Source organism: Pocillopora damicornis, chromosome 9 (assembly GCF_964200805.1).
Source record: "Pocillopora damicornis chromosome 9, jaPocDami1.2, whole genome shotgun sequence".
Lineage (NCBI taxonomy): Eukaryota > Metazoa > Cnidaria > Anthozoa > Scleractinia > Pocilloporidae > Pocillopora > Pocillopora damicornis.
In genome coordinates this window covers 13,287,575-13,305,858 of record NC_142678.1, presented here as the reverse complement: position 1 = coordinate 13,305,858, position 18,284 = coordinate 13,287,575, and the positions used below count along the sequence as shown (strand labels likewise).

The 18,284-nt window shown below is 38.7% G+C and overlaps 3 protein-coding genes and 1 pseudogene across 7 annotated transcripts in view; 3 read left to right on the top strand and 1 right to left on the bottom strand.

Moving 5' to 3' along the window:
* LOC149040228 (uncharacterized) overlaps nt 1–9,494 on the top strand; it is a 17,198-nt gene extending 7,704 nt beyond the window's left edge. Inside the window, exon 3 of the transcript XR_016179890.1 lies at nt 8,869–9,494. The gene's annotated coding sequence lies outside the window, so the exon portion shown is untranslated. The remainder of the gene's footprint in view (nt 1–8,868) is intronic.
* Nucleotides 1–18,284, bottom strand: part of LOC113678639 (tubulin monoglutamylase TTLL4) — a 43,211-nt gene that overhangs the window by 11,419 nt on the left and 13,508 nt on the right. For 2 of the 4 annotated variants that reach the window (XM_089182992.1, XM_089182991.1), the window contains exons 20-22: nt 18,032–18,111; nt 15,595–15,658; nt 13,601–14,483 (exon numbers count right to left, since the gene is read on the bottom strand). In XM_089182992.1, the coding sequence (XP_089039118.1) occupies nt 14,409–14,483; nt 15,595–15,658; nt 18,032–18,111 (219 nt within the window). In that variant the 3' untranslated portion in view covers nt 13,601–14,408. Of the gene's footprint in view, nt 1–13,600; nt 14,484–15,594; nt 15,659–16,327; nt 18,112–18,284 lie in introns of those variants that run through there. The other 2 variants (XR_016179885.1, XM_027195537.2) reach the window with 2 other exon arrangements.
* On the top strand, nt 6,653–9,494 carry LOC149040227 (uncharacterized). Its single transcript, XM_089183006.1, has one exon. The coding sequence runs from the start codon at nt 6,781–6,783 to the stop codon at nt 8,446–8,448; it is 1,668 nt and encodes a 555-aa protein (XP_089039132.1). The 5' UTR covers nt 6,653–6,780; the 3' UTR covers nt 8,449–9,494.
* On the top strand, nt 10,662–11,658 carry LOC149040226 (low molecular weight phosphotyrosine protein phosphatase pseudogene; annotated as a pseudogene). Its single transcript, XR_016179898.1, has one exon. The product of XR_016179898.1 is annotated as a low molecular weight phosphotyrosine protein phosphatase pseudogene (transcript).

Here is an 18,284-nt window from a genome sequence, read left to right as displayed (position 1 = left end):
TTCTGATCAGTTCATGATCAGCATTCAGACAGTCGTACCAAACCACTTAAGCCACAAGATGAACCAAAGTTTTTTCCATCTTTGCTATTCAAAAAGCAGTCCTGAGACATAATAAACGTCTCGCTTGTGAACGAATTTTTCCTGTACTTGTAATTGTTTCCAACGCGATACAAGTTCGGTAGATCTAAAGGAACTCATTATAATTTTGTATATTCGATACGATTTCAATTTCCGCGTCAAAGGAGAAGGCTACTGTAATTCGTGAGTGGTCAGTGGTTACACTCGTGAGGTAAAGAATGAGTTTGTGACTTTCTCACTCAATTGAAAGACTCGCGTCACTCTTATGAAATGGTTGAACGGAATACAGACTTCGAGTAGTCTCTTATTTTTCTGAAAGATAGTGAGGTCACGCGTATCCTGTGAGCATGGTGAATCCGCAAGGCGCGAGACTCGTATCTCGCGTCTTCGCCGCTCCACGCTCTCAGAGTTGGGCAAAGACAAGACACGTTATTTCCGGTGGGATACAAGAGGTTCAATGGTTATCTCGATTATCTAAACACATTTATTTACGTAGTAAAGATTTGTTTTTAAATCTATGAACTGATGCTAGTCCTATTTGGAACGAAATGTATTTAAGGAGAAAGTTATGAGAATAAAATAAAAGTTGTCTGTACCACAAAGCATGCCTTCACTGTTTAGACTGATAGTCCTAGAGCTTTTTGAGCATGCATTCGAATATCTTATGACGATAAGCCCGCCAACCACCCCACCCCGCGCTATGCTGTTTTCACTTAGCGGCTGGTCAGCGGTCACGTTTAGCAGGTAAACAAACCGATCGATTCCTGATCACCGTTCTTGTCGATCGGAAAATCAAAATACCAGCGTGATATTGCCGCGAAGATGAAGCAGTTATGTTACTTGATTCGTACTTCATGTTCGAGTCGAAGCTTGGGTGGCACAGGTTATTTCTTGCGGTGGAATCGGCGAGGGGAATTCGAACACTAGTTGTAGTGTTTGAATTTTAGAAAGAAATGGTCGCATGAGGATTGTAAGTTTAACGAACAATTTCAAATTTTGCCGCTTGAATTGAAAGTAAAGTTCATTTGAATTGCTTTCTTATATATTTCTGACGGTTTTAGATTTACCTGCTTGATTCATATCGGTTACGCTTCATGTTGACAAGTCCCTCAAAATGGCGGCCAAACTTGGAGATTGCCGAAAATTAGGTAAGTTCACGGAGTTATAAAGTTCTCGTAAAGGTCGGGCCGCAAAGTTTTTTTCTGTAGTTATCTTTTCTATGGCACCTACTTCCTAGCTATGTTAGTTGGATCAGTTAAGAACGCCTCACTTTTTCAAAAATTTACCTTGAATTTGATCGGTTTTGGCGTGTCTGATTTAGGCGAACCGATAAGGTGTCATTTAAGTCTTCCTGTTTCCTTGATTGACACGTGATGTTTACGAAAGTCGCCTCGATAGATAAGATAGAGTTAATATACATGGCTGTGGTATTTGTTTTTTGCTGAGTTCGGTAGTTTTTTGTAAATTGTCCCCCAAAGTTGTATGAAATTAATGTCTTGAAAAGTGTCACGACAAGCCTTCGCTCGAGTGAAATTTAATTTCCGTAAAACTCTGAAAAATAAAGAGATCCGATCAAACTGATTGTGGTTTTAGCATAGGTACATGAATGTCTTACAACACACGAGAAACGAGCGAAATCCGTGTCTCAAGCAAAATCGACCGGACCGCTCTTACAGAGACACTCTCTTAATTTTGCTGGATAAGCTTGCACATAGTGCGCTTTTGTGCTTTCTTGGATGGCACGAAAGACTTTCCTTTCCTTGTACTGATTCTAGTGCTTTCGACATGTCTGAAATGTTTTTATCGAGAACCAGGTCACCCTCTTCTGCTTGACGTCACAAGTTGGATGGTGGTTGTTAACAGCATGGACAAGATCAATTCTTTTTATACCATTTTACTTCTTTTTTTCATTTTTTCTTCCTTTTTTTATCCGAAGGCTTGGCAGGTAAACCGTTTTGGAGACTTGAGTGTATCGCTTATTCATTTTTGTATCTCGATGGACTTATTTCGCAATATATGTGTCGAAACTTTTCCCCTATATACATCAGAGTTTAACGAACGATTCTTCACAGTCGTTTTTATTCGTTAAAATACTCGGGTTATATTATGTGTTTCACCATGAAATGCAGTGTTTTTCATTCGTTATCATGATCAATTCCTTTCCAGTGATATAAATTAGCCTTTTCTATGGAAATTGTTTTTCCATTTAGTACATAAATAGCTAATAACAGAGAGAATATGGTAAAAGTTGTGTCAATCATGGAAATTGGATTTACAAGCATTAAGAAGTACGTACTATTATATACATCTGTTCAATATCATGAGGAAATTCGGTGTTGGGAAATTATGAATATAAAAATAACTATTTGTTAGGTATCATCATCTCAACAATACCTTTATTTCGTTATTGCATTTCTCTGAAGCCTTTGCCATAAATATTTCTGCTCAAGATCTGCAAACAGAACTTCGATAGAGTGATGATTTTGTTAAACATTATACTCACGTTTACTTTGAACCCACACGGGTTAAAATGTCTCATGAAAATTACGTCTATTCACACTTTTCGCTCTTTGTATACGTAAAATATGAACATGTACATTTATATAACAAGAACGCTTGCAGTTCGAAATGAATCAATTAAAGGCTCAAGCATATCTATCCGAACTTAAATTGAGTCTGTTCAGATGAATCAAGAGTTCACGAAGAACTCGCCTCTGAGGGCATGTCTCAATCGTGCAATGCGCATGTCCTGAATGCACTCTTTACCCTCCCCTCCGATACACATTGGCTGTTGATTAATACTAAGAAGGGAACGTATGGTAGTTGTTGTCACAGTAAGCAGCCCTCTATCCTGCACTAGTCAGATCTTCGATTTCATCCGAGCTCTCAGCACCTGCCGGGTTCGTTCAGAGGATGTGGCCGAGCTGGAAGACATCTGATGAAAAAAAAGAATTAGTTGAAAATCAAGCGTAACAATTTTATGATATGTTAGGCTATGTATGTTAGGCTAAGCAAGGTCTGCATTTGCAACATCTGCATATAAACACACACACACACACACAACCCACAATTCCCCCATTCACTCTGACGAAGGGGCTAATTCGCGAAACGTTATCTTTGAAACTCTTCACGGTGGCTAATTTACTAATTTAATACTGAATTACCCTATGCAAGGTTTGACTGGTCTTCAGTCTTCCTCGTGGCGCTAGCAGCCATCACAGCAACACGAGGGCAGAGGTGTGATGATAAAGTCGAGTGGAAAAGAGGATTTATCATTTCGGATATTCAGCGGGGTTTATCATTGCCTATTATTCGTTTTTAAATCTTACCTAGCAGATATTTGGCAGTCTTCACAAAAGTGACTTTTGCATCATGATGGCACATTGGAATGAAAGCTATTTCAGCGCGTTAGCGTGGCTGTGTTGATAACGAAAAAAGTTTGTTATGCACCGTGGTCATAAAATAGCTCTGTAACCCTTGACTGTGGTTTCGTTTGATTAACAGCTCGTATAAGCGGTAGACTAACTGAATGTGTGGGTACTGACTATTTTTACGGTGCGAATGAATTCTTCGAAGTTTTAATTAGTGCTGTTAGTACTAACAAACACAGAATCGTAAAACAAATCGCTTTAACTGCTTCACGCTCTTTGATCTGAGGTAAGGTCAGTCGGCGCGAAGAGTCCCTAAGAATCTTGCACGTTCGGTTAGAATTTGCTAGGTTAGAACGATTTCGTAGAGTTGAATGGCTGATCTGGAAATCAAACACAATGTTTGGAGAGGATGAAAAAAATCGAGAACGGACAGAAAAAGACAAACAGACAGTTCTGCGGATGCTGTAGTAGCGAGTAAAGTGTGCATTTAAGAGCTAAACGCAGTCTGTCAGTGGTTCAGGAACGTCTTAAAGTACAGCTCAACACAGGAATCAATGCCCTTGGGGGGGTTTGTTTAATCAGTAAAGAAGAACAAAGAAAATCATTTCCGGTGTCTGTCCGTCAATCTTGTCGCCTAAAGTGTCACACAAGTTATATGCAGTAGGAGTTTACTGCTCCTGGAATGGCTTAGAGTTGATACAGGAGAGGAGAGAGTTGACTTGCTGCATGAGGTAAGGATAGCTTAGGTGCTGCGTAAACAGGATATGGAGCATCGTATTGTATCATGGATACTTGGTCAGGATGGTGTAGAGGAGTACTGGATATAAATGATCCGTGTCATATCGTTACCAGCTCAAGCGGGCAAAATATTGCAGTAGACTGTGACTTGACAATCAAGGTGTTTGACAACAGAGGCAAGTTTGAGAAATGTTTCAGAATTCCAGCTTTTCTTGCTGACAAAGAAAATATAAGAAACAGACTTAAAAACCACAGTTGTCTGGAGTACATTCTGTACATAGCCTTTATGTTAATTATATACATTCTGGTGGTATCAGACGCTGATATAGGGTTTATAGGTAAACTGGATGGCAACTCTCTAGTTTCTCGTCAACACGATTTTTAAGATGTTCGAAAGGGGAAAGCTTCTAGCCTGATTACTGCAGGAATATTGGCTCTCTGAACCGGGGGCTCGTTTTTTCACATGAAGACACCTATTACTCAGTGAGCCTAACAGTTTCAAAAGGAGGTCAGTGGTTGTTTAATTTACGCCTCTGAAGACGCACTGATACAAAAAAGGAACCTTGACGGTTAAAAATCAGTGAGTGGAATGCAAACCTGGCAATGTAGTAAGTTGTTTTCATGATTTCTGACAAAAGCAGTACTTCTCCCTCTTCCTCCCCGTATATATCACTAATGGCAGCAAAATCAAACAAGAATACAATACACAACAAACTCAACTGTGACCTTGATTTAAGTACTTTAACTTATGACATGACAATAAGTGATGAAAATTTCGAAAATTTTGTTTCAACCTAAATGGGACGCAATAGGCGGGCGCACGTGGGACAACCACAAACAAAATTCAAGATTCCTTCAATTTTTTCGAGTCAGAACAAGAAACTCACAGTTTTATTTCCTTATCTTGCTGTTTATTCGTTGATATTATGAAGAGCAACACCTATTGTTGATTGGTTAAACTTACTGTTAAATGAAACACGCTGCTGCAAAAAGTTAAGTGATTCGTGTTGTGTTTTGCCCTGAGTGGCTTGCCTCGCATTTTCACTTTCCAATCATTTGATGATATTGCAATACTTACTGATGTAGAAAACACTCAAAAGTGGTTAACAGCATTGACACGCATGAGAGATATATTATTCATAACAAAATATAGGTTATGTTCCGTAGCCTTCCTTTGTCAACTGTAAAGTGCAATCTGGGCGATAACAATATCTGGTTTGAAATCATGATTTAGCGTATGGGTTTGGGTCTATTGATATAAAAAAAAATACACAAACAGAAAAAAGACCCGGCCAAGTAAAACTCGGTCAATAAAAATTTTAACTGATGACATGACCATAAGTGATGAAAATTCCCAAAATTTGTTTCAACCTAAATGGGACGCGATAGACGGGCGCACGTCGGACAACCACAAACAAAATTCAAGATTCTTTAATTTTTTCGATTCAGAACAAGAAACTCACATATTGTTTTTTTATCTTGCTATATATTTGTTGATGTTATGAAAAGCAATAGCTATTGTTGATTGGTTAAACTTACTGTAAAAAGAGACACGCTGCTGAAAAAGTGAAGTGATTTGTATTGTGTTTTACCTTGAGTGGTTTGCCTTGCGTTTTCACTTTCTAATCATCTGATTACATTGCACTACTTAATGACGCATAAAACACTCAAAAGAGGCTAACAGCAGTGACGTGCATGAGAGACTTATTATTCATAACAAAATATAGGTTATGTTCCGCAACCTTCCTTTGTCAACTGTAAAGTGCAAAGCTTGGCGATAACGATATCTGTTTTGATTTAGTGTATGGGTTTGAGTCTATAAATAAAAACTCAGTCTTTCACCCTCTGAGTTCACTCTGCTCGCTTTTCAACCCATCCAATCATTCTAAAAGTAAATTACATCGTTTGTGTGTAGGGCAATAACCTGGTAAATAGCCAAATACTTATTTGGTTGAAGGAACCCGTCTCAGCTCTAGGTGTGGTATAACAGTTATTTACGGGTAACAAGATAAAGAAAGAACTATAAATAAAACACATTACAGCTGAGAACAAAGATAACAGCTACGGAAGATTTGCGAACAATTATCATTCTTTTTTGCTTTGGGCATCAAACAACATTTCCATTGAGAAGTCGAGTGATGTCGTGACGTGATCGAAAATTTCAATGATCACGAGTATCATTTTATTACACAACACAAAAAGAGCTTTAAATTGTGCATTTACTGATGTCAGTCAGGGATTTCTGATGCTCACATCATTCGTTGGTAAAAGGAAGAAGTTAAGACCACAACAGCCTATTTAAGTGTCTGCAATGAGCAAAATAGCTTTTCAAAGAGAAATATGTTTTTCAACAAAGGATTCTCTGAAGAGGCTATAAATCTTCACGCCAGGCTTGATTGCCTTCTCTTTGTTATGCTTTGTATTTTTTTTGGGCTGACAGCAATTCTTATTCCAAAATTGGAATCATTCTTGAAATTTTGCTATCATTTGCTATTTTCTTTGCGTTCATCGACGCTTAAGAAGCTGCTTATTGTGAAGATTCGCTAAAAGATGCTCTCAATTTCTTCGGATTACTAAGTTCCAAGCTGCCATTATGTCTGTAATCATAACAGCAGTTTTCAAAGCGACTATTGGATGGCTTGTGGATAAATGCAGAGATGAGGCAGCAAAAAAGCTTAAAGATGGCGACATAACAGATCAACAGTTTCGCGGCATCATCATGCGAGAAATCGATGACATGAGGTCCAAGCTGGATGGATTATCAAGGAAAGATTTGTTAGCCAGTATTAGCTTCTTTAGAGAAGGAGTTGAGTTGCTGTATGAAGTATTTGAAGATACAAGGTCGAGGAGTAAGTATGACGCGGATGCAGCACAAGCAGCTTGTGCGGAGGCTGTGTCGCTCACTGAAGGAATGAAACACTTGGAGCTTACTAAATCTGCTACAAGAAAGCTCGCCGATGCAAAGAAGAGATTTGAAAGTGCTCGTGAAAGAGCAACGGATGCCTTTTCTAATGAAGCGCTATCACCAAATGACCGCATCTTATCAATGCAGTACCGTGTGATGGCAACAGTATTAGAAAAAATAGACCATCCCGAGGATGTTTTAGCACCATGTAAAGTGTGTATTGAAGAGCTAAACAGTCTGCCGGTGGTTCAGCAAAGTCTTCGAGAACAGCTCAAGACAGGTTTCAGGGCAGTGAAGAGTTTATTTAACAAAGAAGAACGACGCAAAGTTATTTCCGGGGTCTGTCTAGTCAATCGTGTCGCCTTCAATGTCATACGAACAGTACCCGTTAAAGAACTATTCCCAAAATGGCTCATGATTGATACGGGAGAGGAGAAAGTTGATCTGCTGCGAGATGCGAGAGTAAGAGAGATACTTTGTAAACAGGGTATGGAGAACTGTAGTGTACCATGGATACTTGATCATGATGGCGAAGAGGAGCACGGGTTAGAGGTGCTGAGTGATATCGCTACCAACTCAAGCAGGCAATATATTTTAGCATACTTTGACTTGACAATCAAGGTGTTTGACAACAGTGGCAAGTTTGTGCAAGGTTTCAGACTTCCTCCTCTTATTGATGACAGCGATAAAGAGCTATCGATTAAAAACAGGGTGTTTCGGCTAGCCACAGACATGAATGACAACATTTATGTCTTGGTCAGGGAAGAGAGTCGTATGGGCTCATACTGGATTTTCAAGTTTAACAAAACCGCTGACCAGCATCACAATTTTCGCGTAGAGAGAATTATTTTCGACTTTAACCTGTGTGAACTGTCAGTCAGTGATAGTGGAAAAGTGTTGGTGCTGAAGGGTGATCGGAGCAAGGAATATGGGATTGTGGATGTTTATGAGACTAATGGTCAGTTAGATTGCAGTTTTGGTCAACAAATCTTGAGTTACCCGTGCGACATCACTACTGTAAGTGATGGCAGAGTTATGGTGGTGGGAGGATGGGGTCCGAGAGTTGTTCACATATTCAGCGAACAAGGTGATCATCTAAACAAGTTTTGTTTGCAAAGGTCTCTATTCTCTCCAAAAATTGTATTTCACAGGGAAAGTCAACAGGTCGCCGTGGTCGATACTGAGAATTTTTTAGACAAATTGTACATAGAAATATACACCAAAGATGGTGAATTTCTGCGAAGTATTTCTACCCATATGGGAGAGCCATTCTCTTTTCCGCAAGAGGTTGCAGTGACCACTGAGGGATGCATTGCGATATTAACCCGGTATCCAAACAAAGTAATCGTCATTTAAAAAACGCACTGATTTTCCCTTCTTACTTTCACGTTTAGTTTAACAACTAATTATTATGAACGATAAATTGGTGCTTTGCATCAATAATCATGTAATTAACATAATAAGTACAATGCCTTTATTTTTCACATGGCATGATGAAACTTGAGACTTGAGTTTCATGCCCAAAATAAAAGCTTTTATGGCCTCAATTTATTAACAAATGCGATGCAGTTGAATTTTCTTGGAAAATAAGTATTGCATCATTGATCATAAAGGGACTTTATTGATGGCTCCAAGCTTACGCTAGAGATATGATGCTTATTTGGAGACCAGCCTTGTGGTCCTCACTTCTTTAGATGTATTAATAAAATTGCACATTGCAACTGCCATATATCTCCTTGTAATGCGAGGAAATACTTTTGTTTATGACATGGCAAGGTGACACGATCTGACACAGCAATAAGCTGAGATATTTGTTTATTTTCATTACCTGTTTACTGGATAATGTATAGATATTGTAAGGAGAAGTTGAATGTGATTCTCCTCTGTGAGTGAAAGGGCTTGATATCCAGTCTCTCACATGTATGTGCGTTATTTTATATTTTAATCACGGTGTTCCTGCCTTTCGATGATTTTAACATTAGCAGTTGTCCGTCTGTTAAGCATGATGCGTGGACAGTTACTGCTGTGATAGGCCTAATGTTTGCTTAAGTAGTTTTGAACATTTGTGCTTTTCTTGTCGAATGTTCCATTAATCAAATTTAGTATTTCGTTTAGCTGTTGTTTCCTGCGTGACAATTTTTAAACAAGACCAATTTCTGCTGTGAACTTTGTCGCGTGACAAAATCAAATGGTGAAAAATTAGTATGATGATCCTCGGAGATCAAATCAAACTTGTCAGTAAATGCTAATTATTTCAAAGCTGGCAGAGCACGTGGGTGAGATGATGCGACTCCTTTGCTTTGCTTGGCTACTCAAGCGGGAAAGATGGAACTCTTGCACGTTAATGAAAAATGTAAATTTCTTGTATTTAGTGGAAACTGAAATATAATCAGTAAATCTTACCACTTGCTGAATTTGTTCTTGTTTTCCCCTAGGTTCTTCTATTTTGCATGATTTCGTTGAACTTCGAATACGACTCTTGCCCCACAGCCTCCAACTTCCCGCACCACGTTCTCCCACCTCCAGTTCTTTTGCAAACCTTTGTTGCCCAACTTCCGCCCCTCTTTGTATTACTCCCGTCTTCGGTTTGATTAAAAGGACTGTTAATTTAACTAATTGCATATCCATCATGTTAAATTTTCGCTCTTCGCCGGAAGCAGCTGTTGTCGTGAGCTGTATGAAAGCTGGCTCCAACGAATGATTCAAGTCACTACTCATCCATTGTTACACCGTTTGCATTTTTGAGCGTTCAGTTTAAGCGCTGATAGACTGTTATTGCACATTATTGTTCGGCTGGTCTCGAAGTCACATTTTAAAACTACTCGGATTTCTTCGAGAAATTGAGATCTTTTTAAAACCTCTGCAGAAAGTTTTAAAAGTTGTTCATACATTCTATGATACATTTATTCACTAGCGGTATGATTCAGCTATGTGATTATGTGATTGTAACATAAATATTTGCAGAAAGGAGGACTAATTTTTCATTGCCACATACAAAAATACTGAGGCTGACCAATATGGGCTTAGACGATGTTGGACCTAATTCGCTTTTCTCGCCGAATAATTCCGACCGCTGACACTGTTTGCATGATTCATGTTCTCTCATTCATGACGTATGACGTAACCGACTTCGAGAGGTATCTAATTACACCGGCTGACTTCAATTTTATGTTTCCTATCGAATGAAATTCGGTAGACCTTAATTGGAATTAAGTGGAAAAAAATCCCTTCGCTGGGTACAGGTTTTTCACTGGTTGATGAGCAGTAAGAAACAACAAACGAGTGCCTCTGCTCCCGCTTCCCGCCCACATGTAGATCCCTTCTCCCGCCCTCTTAAGCTTCTGCCTTCTGTTCTCCGAGCTCGTTCCTCTTTGTTCCCCTGCACGTTTGTGGTGCAAGGCACTCTTACCCAATAAGTATCCTTCATTTGAAAAGAAACATAAACTTTTCGTTAGTTACATCACAGGATTCGAACGATTTGAATAAAATTCGGTGTTTATAGCTGTCGTTATTCGAGAACTTGAAAGAAAGAGTGTCCAGATTTTTTCAAGTTGGTTGATTCCCATTGCGTGCGCGATGAATAATTTGAATAATTTAATCTTCTAACAAGCTGCAAATTAGGATAGAGGCACTTTACCATTTATTCGCCTTGTTGCAATCTAAGATGGCGGATTCTAAATATCGAAAAGTCCTGTTCGTTTGTCGAGGGAGCACTTGTCGTTCTCCTACAGCTAAAGCAATTTTAAGGCACCTTATACAGGAACGTGAAGATAGGAACGATTGGGAGATTGAAAGCGCTGGAACTCATGTTTTCCGTGAAGGACTCCCATCGAACGAACGAGGGTTGCAAGTGTTGAAGAAACATGGAATTGCCAGCAACCACCGAGCAAGAAAAGTAAAAGAAGATGATTTTCGTCATTTCGATGTAATATTGGCCTTTGATGAGAGCAATGTACGACATCTGAATGAAACTTTTAGGCCAAATGATGGCACTACGCCAGCGGAAGTAAAACTGTTTGGAACATATGACCCCAAAGGAGAGTTGATCATACACGATCCTTTGTGTGGAGACATTTCAGATTATGAAAAAATGTTCGATCATGTTTATAGATGCTGTGTGGAGTTTTTGAAACACTGTTAGAGAAGAGAAGAACTTACTGGTTTATCAATCATAATTTTAATATCTTCGAATTAGACGCACTGAAGGGAAATAATTAGTTTTTAAGGATGACGATGGGTGTATTTAGGTGTATTGTGACGCTCTGAATACCACAGCACGAGTGAATAATGGACGAAACATCGAAACTGCAATATGTTTTCTATCCATGCATGATTTACACACACAACTGAACACAGACCAAAACACTGGTCAAAGTTCTTTCAAGTTTCGTTTTTTTTTTTTTTTTTGCTTTTTAGACAGAGAAAGCTTTTAAGTTGTGTGCCTGCCAAAACAAATACTGTAAAAACCAGCTTTTGTTATTTTCAGAATTTATACTTTCTAAACTCCACAGTGACATATAGTTTTTCATGGTCTATTCTAAATTATATAATAAGCTCAGTTATGCACGCATTTTAATTGGTTCTCACTTATCATCTATTGGAGGAAAGACGTATTTCGTCATCATTAAAACTTTTTTAAATTCTTTATTATATAAAACAAATAGATTCCAAGTTGCCGTGCTTCTGTTCAGTAATAGATCACAGAGGACGTCAAAATGTGGTAAGAACAAAGTGGCACACGAGGCGCAGCGCAGCCTTTGGCGATTTAGGAAATAAAATGGTCACTGAACAGACGCACGGCAACTTAGAACCTATTTGTTAAGTACCGCGCTTAAGACGATTTTTCCAGGAGTTACCCCGTTTTGTGGACAGTAATCTCTTTCAAATTTTGCTCCATCAATTTTTTTTCAAACGATCTTTCGCATCTTACGGACCCTTTGCCGCTACGTTGACTTAAATAAATTTCAGAAAAAGATTTAAACGACATGGCTGGTTGATTATTTCACCGCAGGCTACTGAATAAGAAACAAAAGCAACGCCACTAATTTGTTTCGCCGCACACGGAGACTTTGACAACTTAACAAACAGGAAAAAAACAGCAGGATTTAAGATCACCGCAATAACGAAATTTATTATGGTAATTAACTACCACTTTATTTCAAATTTGTTGAAATCACGAGATTCAGTCGTTGGATACAAATTCAATTGTGCTTGTTTTTCTTTTGTTATCAAAAACACTAACACTTGGTTCGTTTTTTTTTCTCCACATCTTGATTTTCCTGACTGGGAGGTGATGTTTTCCAGTGTGAAAAGTCTTGGTGATGACTTGGCCTTCCTGAAAACACTATATACACTGGTTTGCACAGTAGCTAAAGGTGGAATATTTGTAGATCAGAGTGTTTCCTGTAGTACTTTCAAGAAAAATAAATGTTTTTTGCCTTTTTGATTACATGCTTTTTTAGTCTTTTGGGGGCAATTAAATTTTCTAAAAATGCATGAAATGGCCTTTAGAGAGCTCCAAATTTCAAATTTTCTCGGGGGGGCATGCCCCCGAACCCCCCTAGCAGGAGTGGGTCCTCGGGTGGAAACTACTCACTCAAAATCCTGGATCCACCCCTGCAAAATGTCTCTCATTTTCCTGCAATTTAATCGATTTCTTAAACATTTGCGACATTTTTGCGCAATCACGCAGAAAATTTAAAAACCAGATAATTTGTTTGATCAACTGAGTTGATAATGTAAATTGGCTGCTGAAAAGAGTTTTTAAACGTTTACGGCGTCAGTCCTTCGTAAGAACGTCAGTTGATAGAACCAAATCATCTTGTAATACCCCATCGACACAGCATCACCATTACCCCTTTTATTCATGTGTCATTTTAATATCAGGCATTTAGTACTGGGCGGACTGTCTATCATGTAGTGGCTTTTAAGGAAAGTTCGAGTTTTCGATCGCAAGTTACTAACTTACGATCGAAACTTACAATTTGCGATCGCAACTCCGCTATAATTCAAGATCCCAAAATATAACGCTCTATTACGGTGAGAGGACTTGTGCACGAAAAGAGATGGACTCAAAACGGGATCAACACCGAATCCGAGCGGAAAAACGACCTTCACTTTATCCGTTTAAAGGCAAGTACGCATGAGTCGGCTTAAGCTCGCTCATAATACGCTTTTGTGCTTGCTTGGATGGTACGAAAACCTTTCTTTTCCTGGTACTGGTTCTAGTTCTTCAACCATGTTGGAAATATTTTTGTCGAGAATAAACCAGTTCAGCCTCTTCCGTGAAACGTCACAAGTTTATGTTAACAACATGCACAAGATTAATTCTCTTTACACTATTTTACTTTTGTTTTTCAATTTCTTTTCTTTTTTCATTCGAAGGTTTGGCAGGTAAACCATTTTGGAGACCTGAGTGTTAAGCTTATTCATTTTTGTTTCTCGATGGACACATTTCGGAATCTCTGTGTCGAAATTTCTCCCTTGTACACATCAGAGTTCAACGAACGATTCTTCACAATCGTTTTTATTTGTTAAAATAATTGTATTATATCATGTGTTTCACGATGAAATGCAGCGTTTTTAATTCGTTATCAATTCCTTTGTAGTTAAATCAATTAGTTTTTTCTGTGGAAATTGTTTTTCCATTTAGTACATAAATACGTAGAAAAACTTGCAACAGATAGAATATGGTAAAAAGTTGTGTCAATCATGGAAATTGGATTTACAAGCATTAAGAAGTATTTACTGTTATATACATCTGTTCAATATCATGAAGAAAATTCGGTGTTTGGAAATTATGCATAAGAAAATAATTATTTATAAGGTATCATCATCTCAACAATACCTTTCTTTCGTTATTGCAGTTCTCTAAAGCTTTGGCTAGAAACATTTCTGCTCCAGATCTACAAACAGAACTTCGATAGAGTGATGATTTTTTTAAACATTATATTCACGTTTGCTCTAACCCCACACGGGTTAAATGTCTCATGAAAATTACGTCTATTCTCACTTTTCGCTCTTTGTATACGTAAAATATGAATATGTACATTTATATTACAAGAACGCTTGCAGTTCGAAATGAATCAATTAAACGCTCAAGCATATCTATCTGAGCTTAAATTGAGTCTGTTCAGATGAATCAACAGTTCATGAAGAACTCGCTTCTGTGGGCATGTCTCAATCGTGCAATGCGCATGTCGGCTCTGGATGCACTCTTCACCCTCCCCTCCGATACACACTGGCTGTGGATTAATACTAGGGAGAGAGGGTATGGTAGTTGTTGTCACAGTAAGCGGCCCTCTATCCTGCACTAGTCAGATGTTCGATTTCATCCGAGCTTTCAGCATCTGCCGGGTTCGCTCAGAGGATGTGGCCGAGCTGGAAGACATCTGATGAAAAAAAAGAGTAAGTTGAAAATCAAGCATAACAATTTCATGATATGTTAGGCTACGTATGTTAGGCTATGCAAAGTCTGCGTATGCAAGGTCTTCATATAAACACATACACACAACTCACAATTCCTCCATTCGCTCTGATGAAGGGCTAATTCTCGAAATGTTATCTTCGAAACTCTTCGCGGTGGCTAATTTACGTTATCAATTCAATTGATAATACTAAATTACCCTATGTAAGGTTTGACTGGTCTTCAGTCTTCCTCGTGGCGCTGGTGGCCATCACAGAAACCCGTGGGCGGAGGTGTGATGATAAAGTCCAGTGGAAAAGAGGAAAATGCCTTCTACCCTCCTTGCTCCAGCGGGGTTTATCATTACCTATTAATCGTTTTTAAATCTCACCGAGCTAATATTTGGCAGTCTTCATAAAAATGAGTTTTGCATAATGATGTCACAAAACATTGGAATGAAAGCTACAGGGCAGCGCGTTAGCGTGGCTGTGTTCATAACGAAAAAAATTTGTAATTTGTTATGCTCCGTGTTCATAAAATAGCTCCGTAACCCTCACCGAGGCTTGACCGTTGGTTCGTTTGCTTTACGGCTTGTGTAAGCGGTAAACTAACTGAATGTGTGGCTAACTGACTATTTTTACGGTGCGAATGAATTCTTCGAAGTTTTAATCAGTGCTGTTAGTACTAACAAACAGAGAACCGTACAACAAATCGCTTTAACTGCTTCACGCTCTTTGATCTGAGGTAAGGTCAGTCGGCGCGAAGAGTCCCTAAGAATCTTGCACGTTCGGTTAGAGTTTTCTAGGTTAGAGCGATTTTGTAGAGTTGAATGGCTGACCTGGAAATCAAACACGATGTTTGAAGAGGATGAAAAACTACGAAGACGGAGCCAAACTAAGGACGATTGAGTTAAACAAGTTTAACGTAGGAGATAAACATAAATACAAAGTAGAAATCAAGTGTATGTTATTCAGTTGTAGCAAGACAAACGTATGGTGAGGAGGAGCTCAAAAAACTGAAGTGACTTCCTATGGAATAAGCGGGGTATTCAGTAAAAAGAGATTGCACTTTCTACAAGAAGTTTGAGAAAAACCCACCTTGGATGTGTGCGATTTTGTTGACTTCTTCTTTATTTTAGGCAGAAGCACCGGAGCCGAAGCACTGGAAAGAAAAAGACGGATAGTGGTTCTTGACATAATACTATTTAGTGCTGGCTGTGACAAAATATCAGAAAGCTACTTTTGAAACCACTGTGGTATATGTGGCCTAGAATGAAGTTCTAAGATCTCCTGGGTTGGTGGAAGTTTGAGCTGTAGGTCTGATGGTCACCCTGGGCCTTAATGGCCATCGTGGCCACCGTCGTTTCAGTTAAGAAACCGGTTTCGCTTTACATAAGTATCTTTGTCACTTTAAAACTGAACTTGGAATCACTGTTGGTATCTGAGCAAATACGCTCCTACCCCTCCCCTAACCCAACGACTGTCAACTGATAACAGGTTAGGGTAAATATTGGGGTAAAATGATCCAAAAACTTCATAAGTGCATTTGTGTTTATGAGAATATGTAGCTGTATAGCAAAGTGCCACTTTCTATTGAGATCACCTTTGCACACCTAAAACTAAACTACAGTTTTCAAGATTGTCACTTAGGCCGATGAAGAAATTCATTGATGGAAATTCATTGATTGTCAGTTGTGAATTAGCGATTAAATTACAAGAACATGGGACGAAATAGCTAAAATAGGTGTAGAGTGAACTAGAGAGATTAGAGTTTTGATGTAGAAATGAAAGAAAAAGATGAAGACAAAAAGTGAAAGTTACTATATATTACCCTGATTCATTAGAGCTTTCAGAATTTTCTTTATTCTTACGTCTACAAGAAGGAGCTGACTTACATCGTGGAGTTCTTCGAAGTTTTCTATTTGATAAAGAGAGGAGAAAAGAGGACAACAAAAAGAAAAGACAGAGTTAGAGTACCAAAGATGGAAGGGTAAGAGAGGACGAAAAAGAAAAAACATCAGGACGGTCGTCTTTTTCCGGGTATCGGCCGGCAGAAAAAGAGGAAAGTAAAGAAAGTGAAGTCGAGATTAGTAATAAAGTATAGTACAGGAAAAATCGCCAAACTAGAATGAGGATCCAAAATTTAAGGAGTAGGAAAAGGTTCAGAAAGAAGAACAAAGTTTCGTTTGTCACTGTTACATTTTGCCATGCGGACACTTCTCTTCTGAGGATAAGTGAAAAACGACAGACTTAAACTACAAGGAGATGTTTAGAAACAAATCCCTTTCCTGAGCCTGGATATGACCCTGTTCATGACTTTCCTCTGTAACAATCTGTCGATACAACGCGTGCAACTTAACCGTATTGAATCGTGATAGTTCCTTTTCTTCACATTCAGCTCTTCAATAACCTGGAATGTGCGATCAGAATCTCACCCCTCGTCGCAAAGATGCGTACATGTAATGTGAAATTAGTGATGAATTTTCAAAACCAGTGTCCCAAGAAAGACCGGGAGAAAAAAGAATACCTTTTGCCCTTAAATGATGTAACAGCTGATTTTCTCCGCGGAGAATTTTTCAAGATGGAAGCTGTGCTATTCCTAAAAAGGTGAAAAGCAAGAAATGGAAAAAGGGGAGAGAAATAATTGCATGGGAGAAAAGAACCGGACTAAGACTGAACTTTGAAGACTTTCACGCAACCAAATTTGGATATATTCATATGGGACATGTTTAGGAACATGAAAAATTGCTGACATAATACCTTTTGACAGTCTTAGTTGAAGAAGCAGAGGAAAGCCTACTAACAGTGAGGAAGGAAAAATAAAGTCAAAACAATCAGTGATGATCTCAATTCGAAACAGCGCGAGCAGTACAATCAACTAACAGAGCTTAAAGCGAGAAATGAATCCTTCTGATTACCAATGGATCTGTTGTAGCTTTTAAAGTAGGTGTGCGGACTACAGAGTAAATACATAGCAAATACGAACTTGTAAACAATTTTAAAGTGTAATAAAGAAAGAAGCTTAACATTTCAAACAAACTCAAATATCTGAGCACGAAAACCAGGAAGTAGAGTGGCAAGAGAGCTTCTAGAAAAAAGCTTAAACAAGCTTAGAATGAGTTTCTGAGGAACAAGGATGAACAACAAAGGAAGTAGTGTAGGTATTGTACAGAGCACGGAGGAGAATAATCAGAACCCATCGTAGAAAAAGGACCAAAGTCAACATAAAAGAAACTGCGCCAATCCCAAAAAACCATGCAGCACCTTTCTAGCATGTACCTAATAGAAGAGTTTGAGTTGCTCCACTCCTTTATTCTCGAAGCTGGTGCTGAGAAGCGTCTGAGAGAAAGAAGAAACGCTCAAGAACATGTAGAACACTGAGAATGGACGGAGAGTGACATGGTGTTTCAGATTGACGGCAACCTATAAATTGACTTTAAATGAATGTTATTATCAGGAATATCGAAACAAACAAACAGCGATATGCAGTTTTTGTCAATCGACATTAAGTCAGAATTTAATTTTTTACACCGACCTTGATTTGATGAGTCCGTGGTCCAAACTGAGAGCTGGAGCGGAAGAGGACCTGTACGTTATACCTTGAGGGCAATTCCACTGTGAGGAAAAGGCGTCTCTCAATCAATTAATCGATAAAGCCTTAAATCTTGTGATCGAGCTATCAATCGATTACTCAATCAATCAGCCAGTCAGTTCTTCAGTCTATAAGTCACTTGATAAGACCATTCATTCGATGGATCCGATTCAATCAATTCATTCAGTCGGTCGGT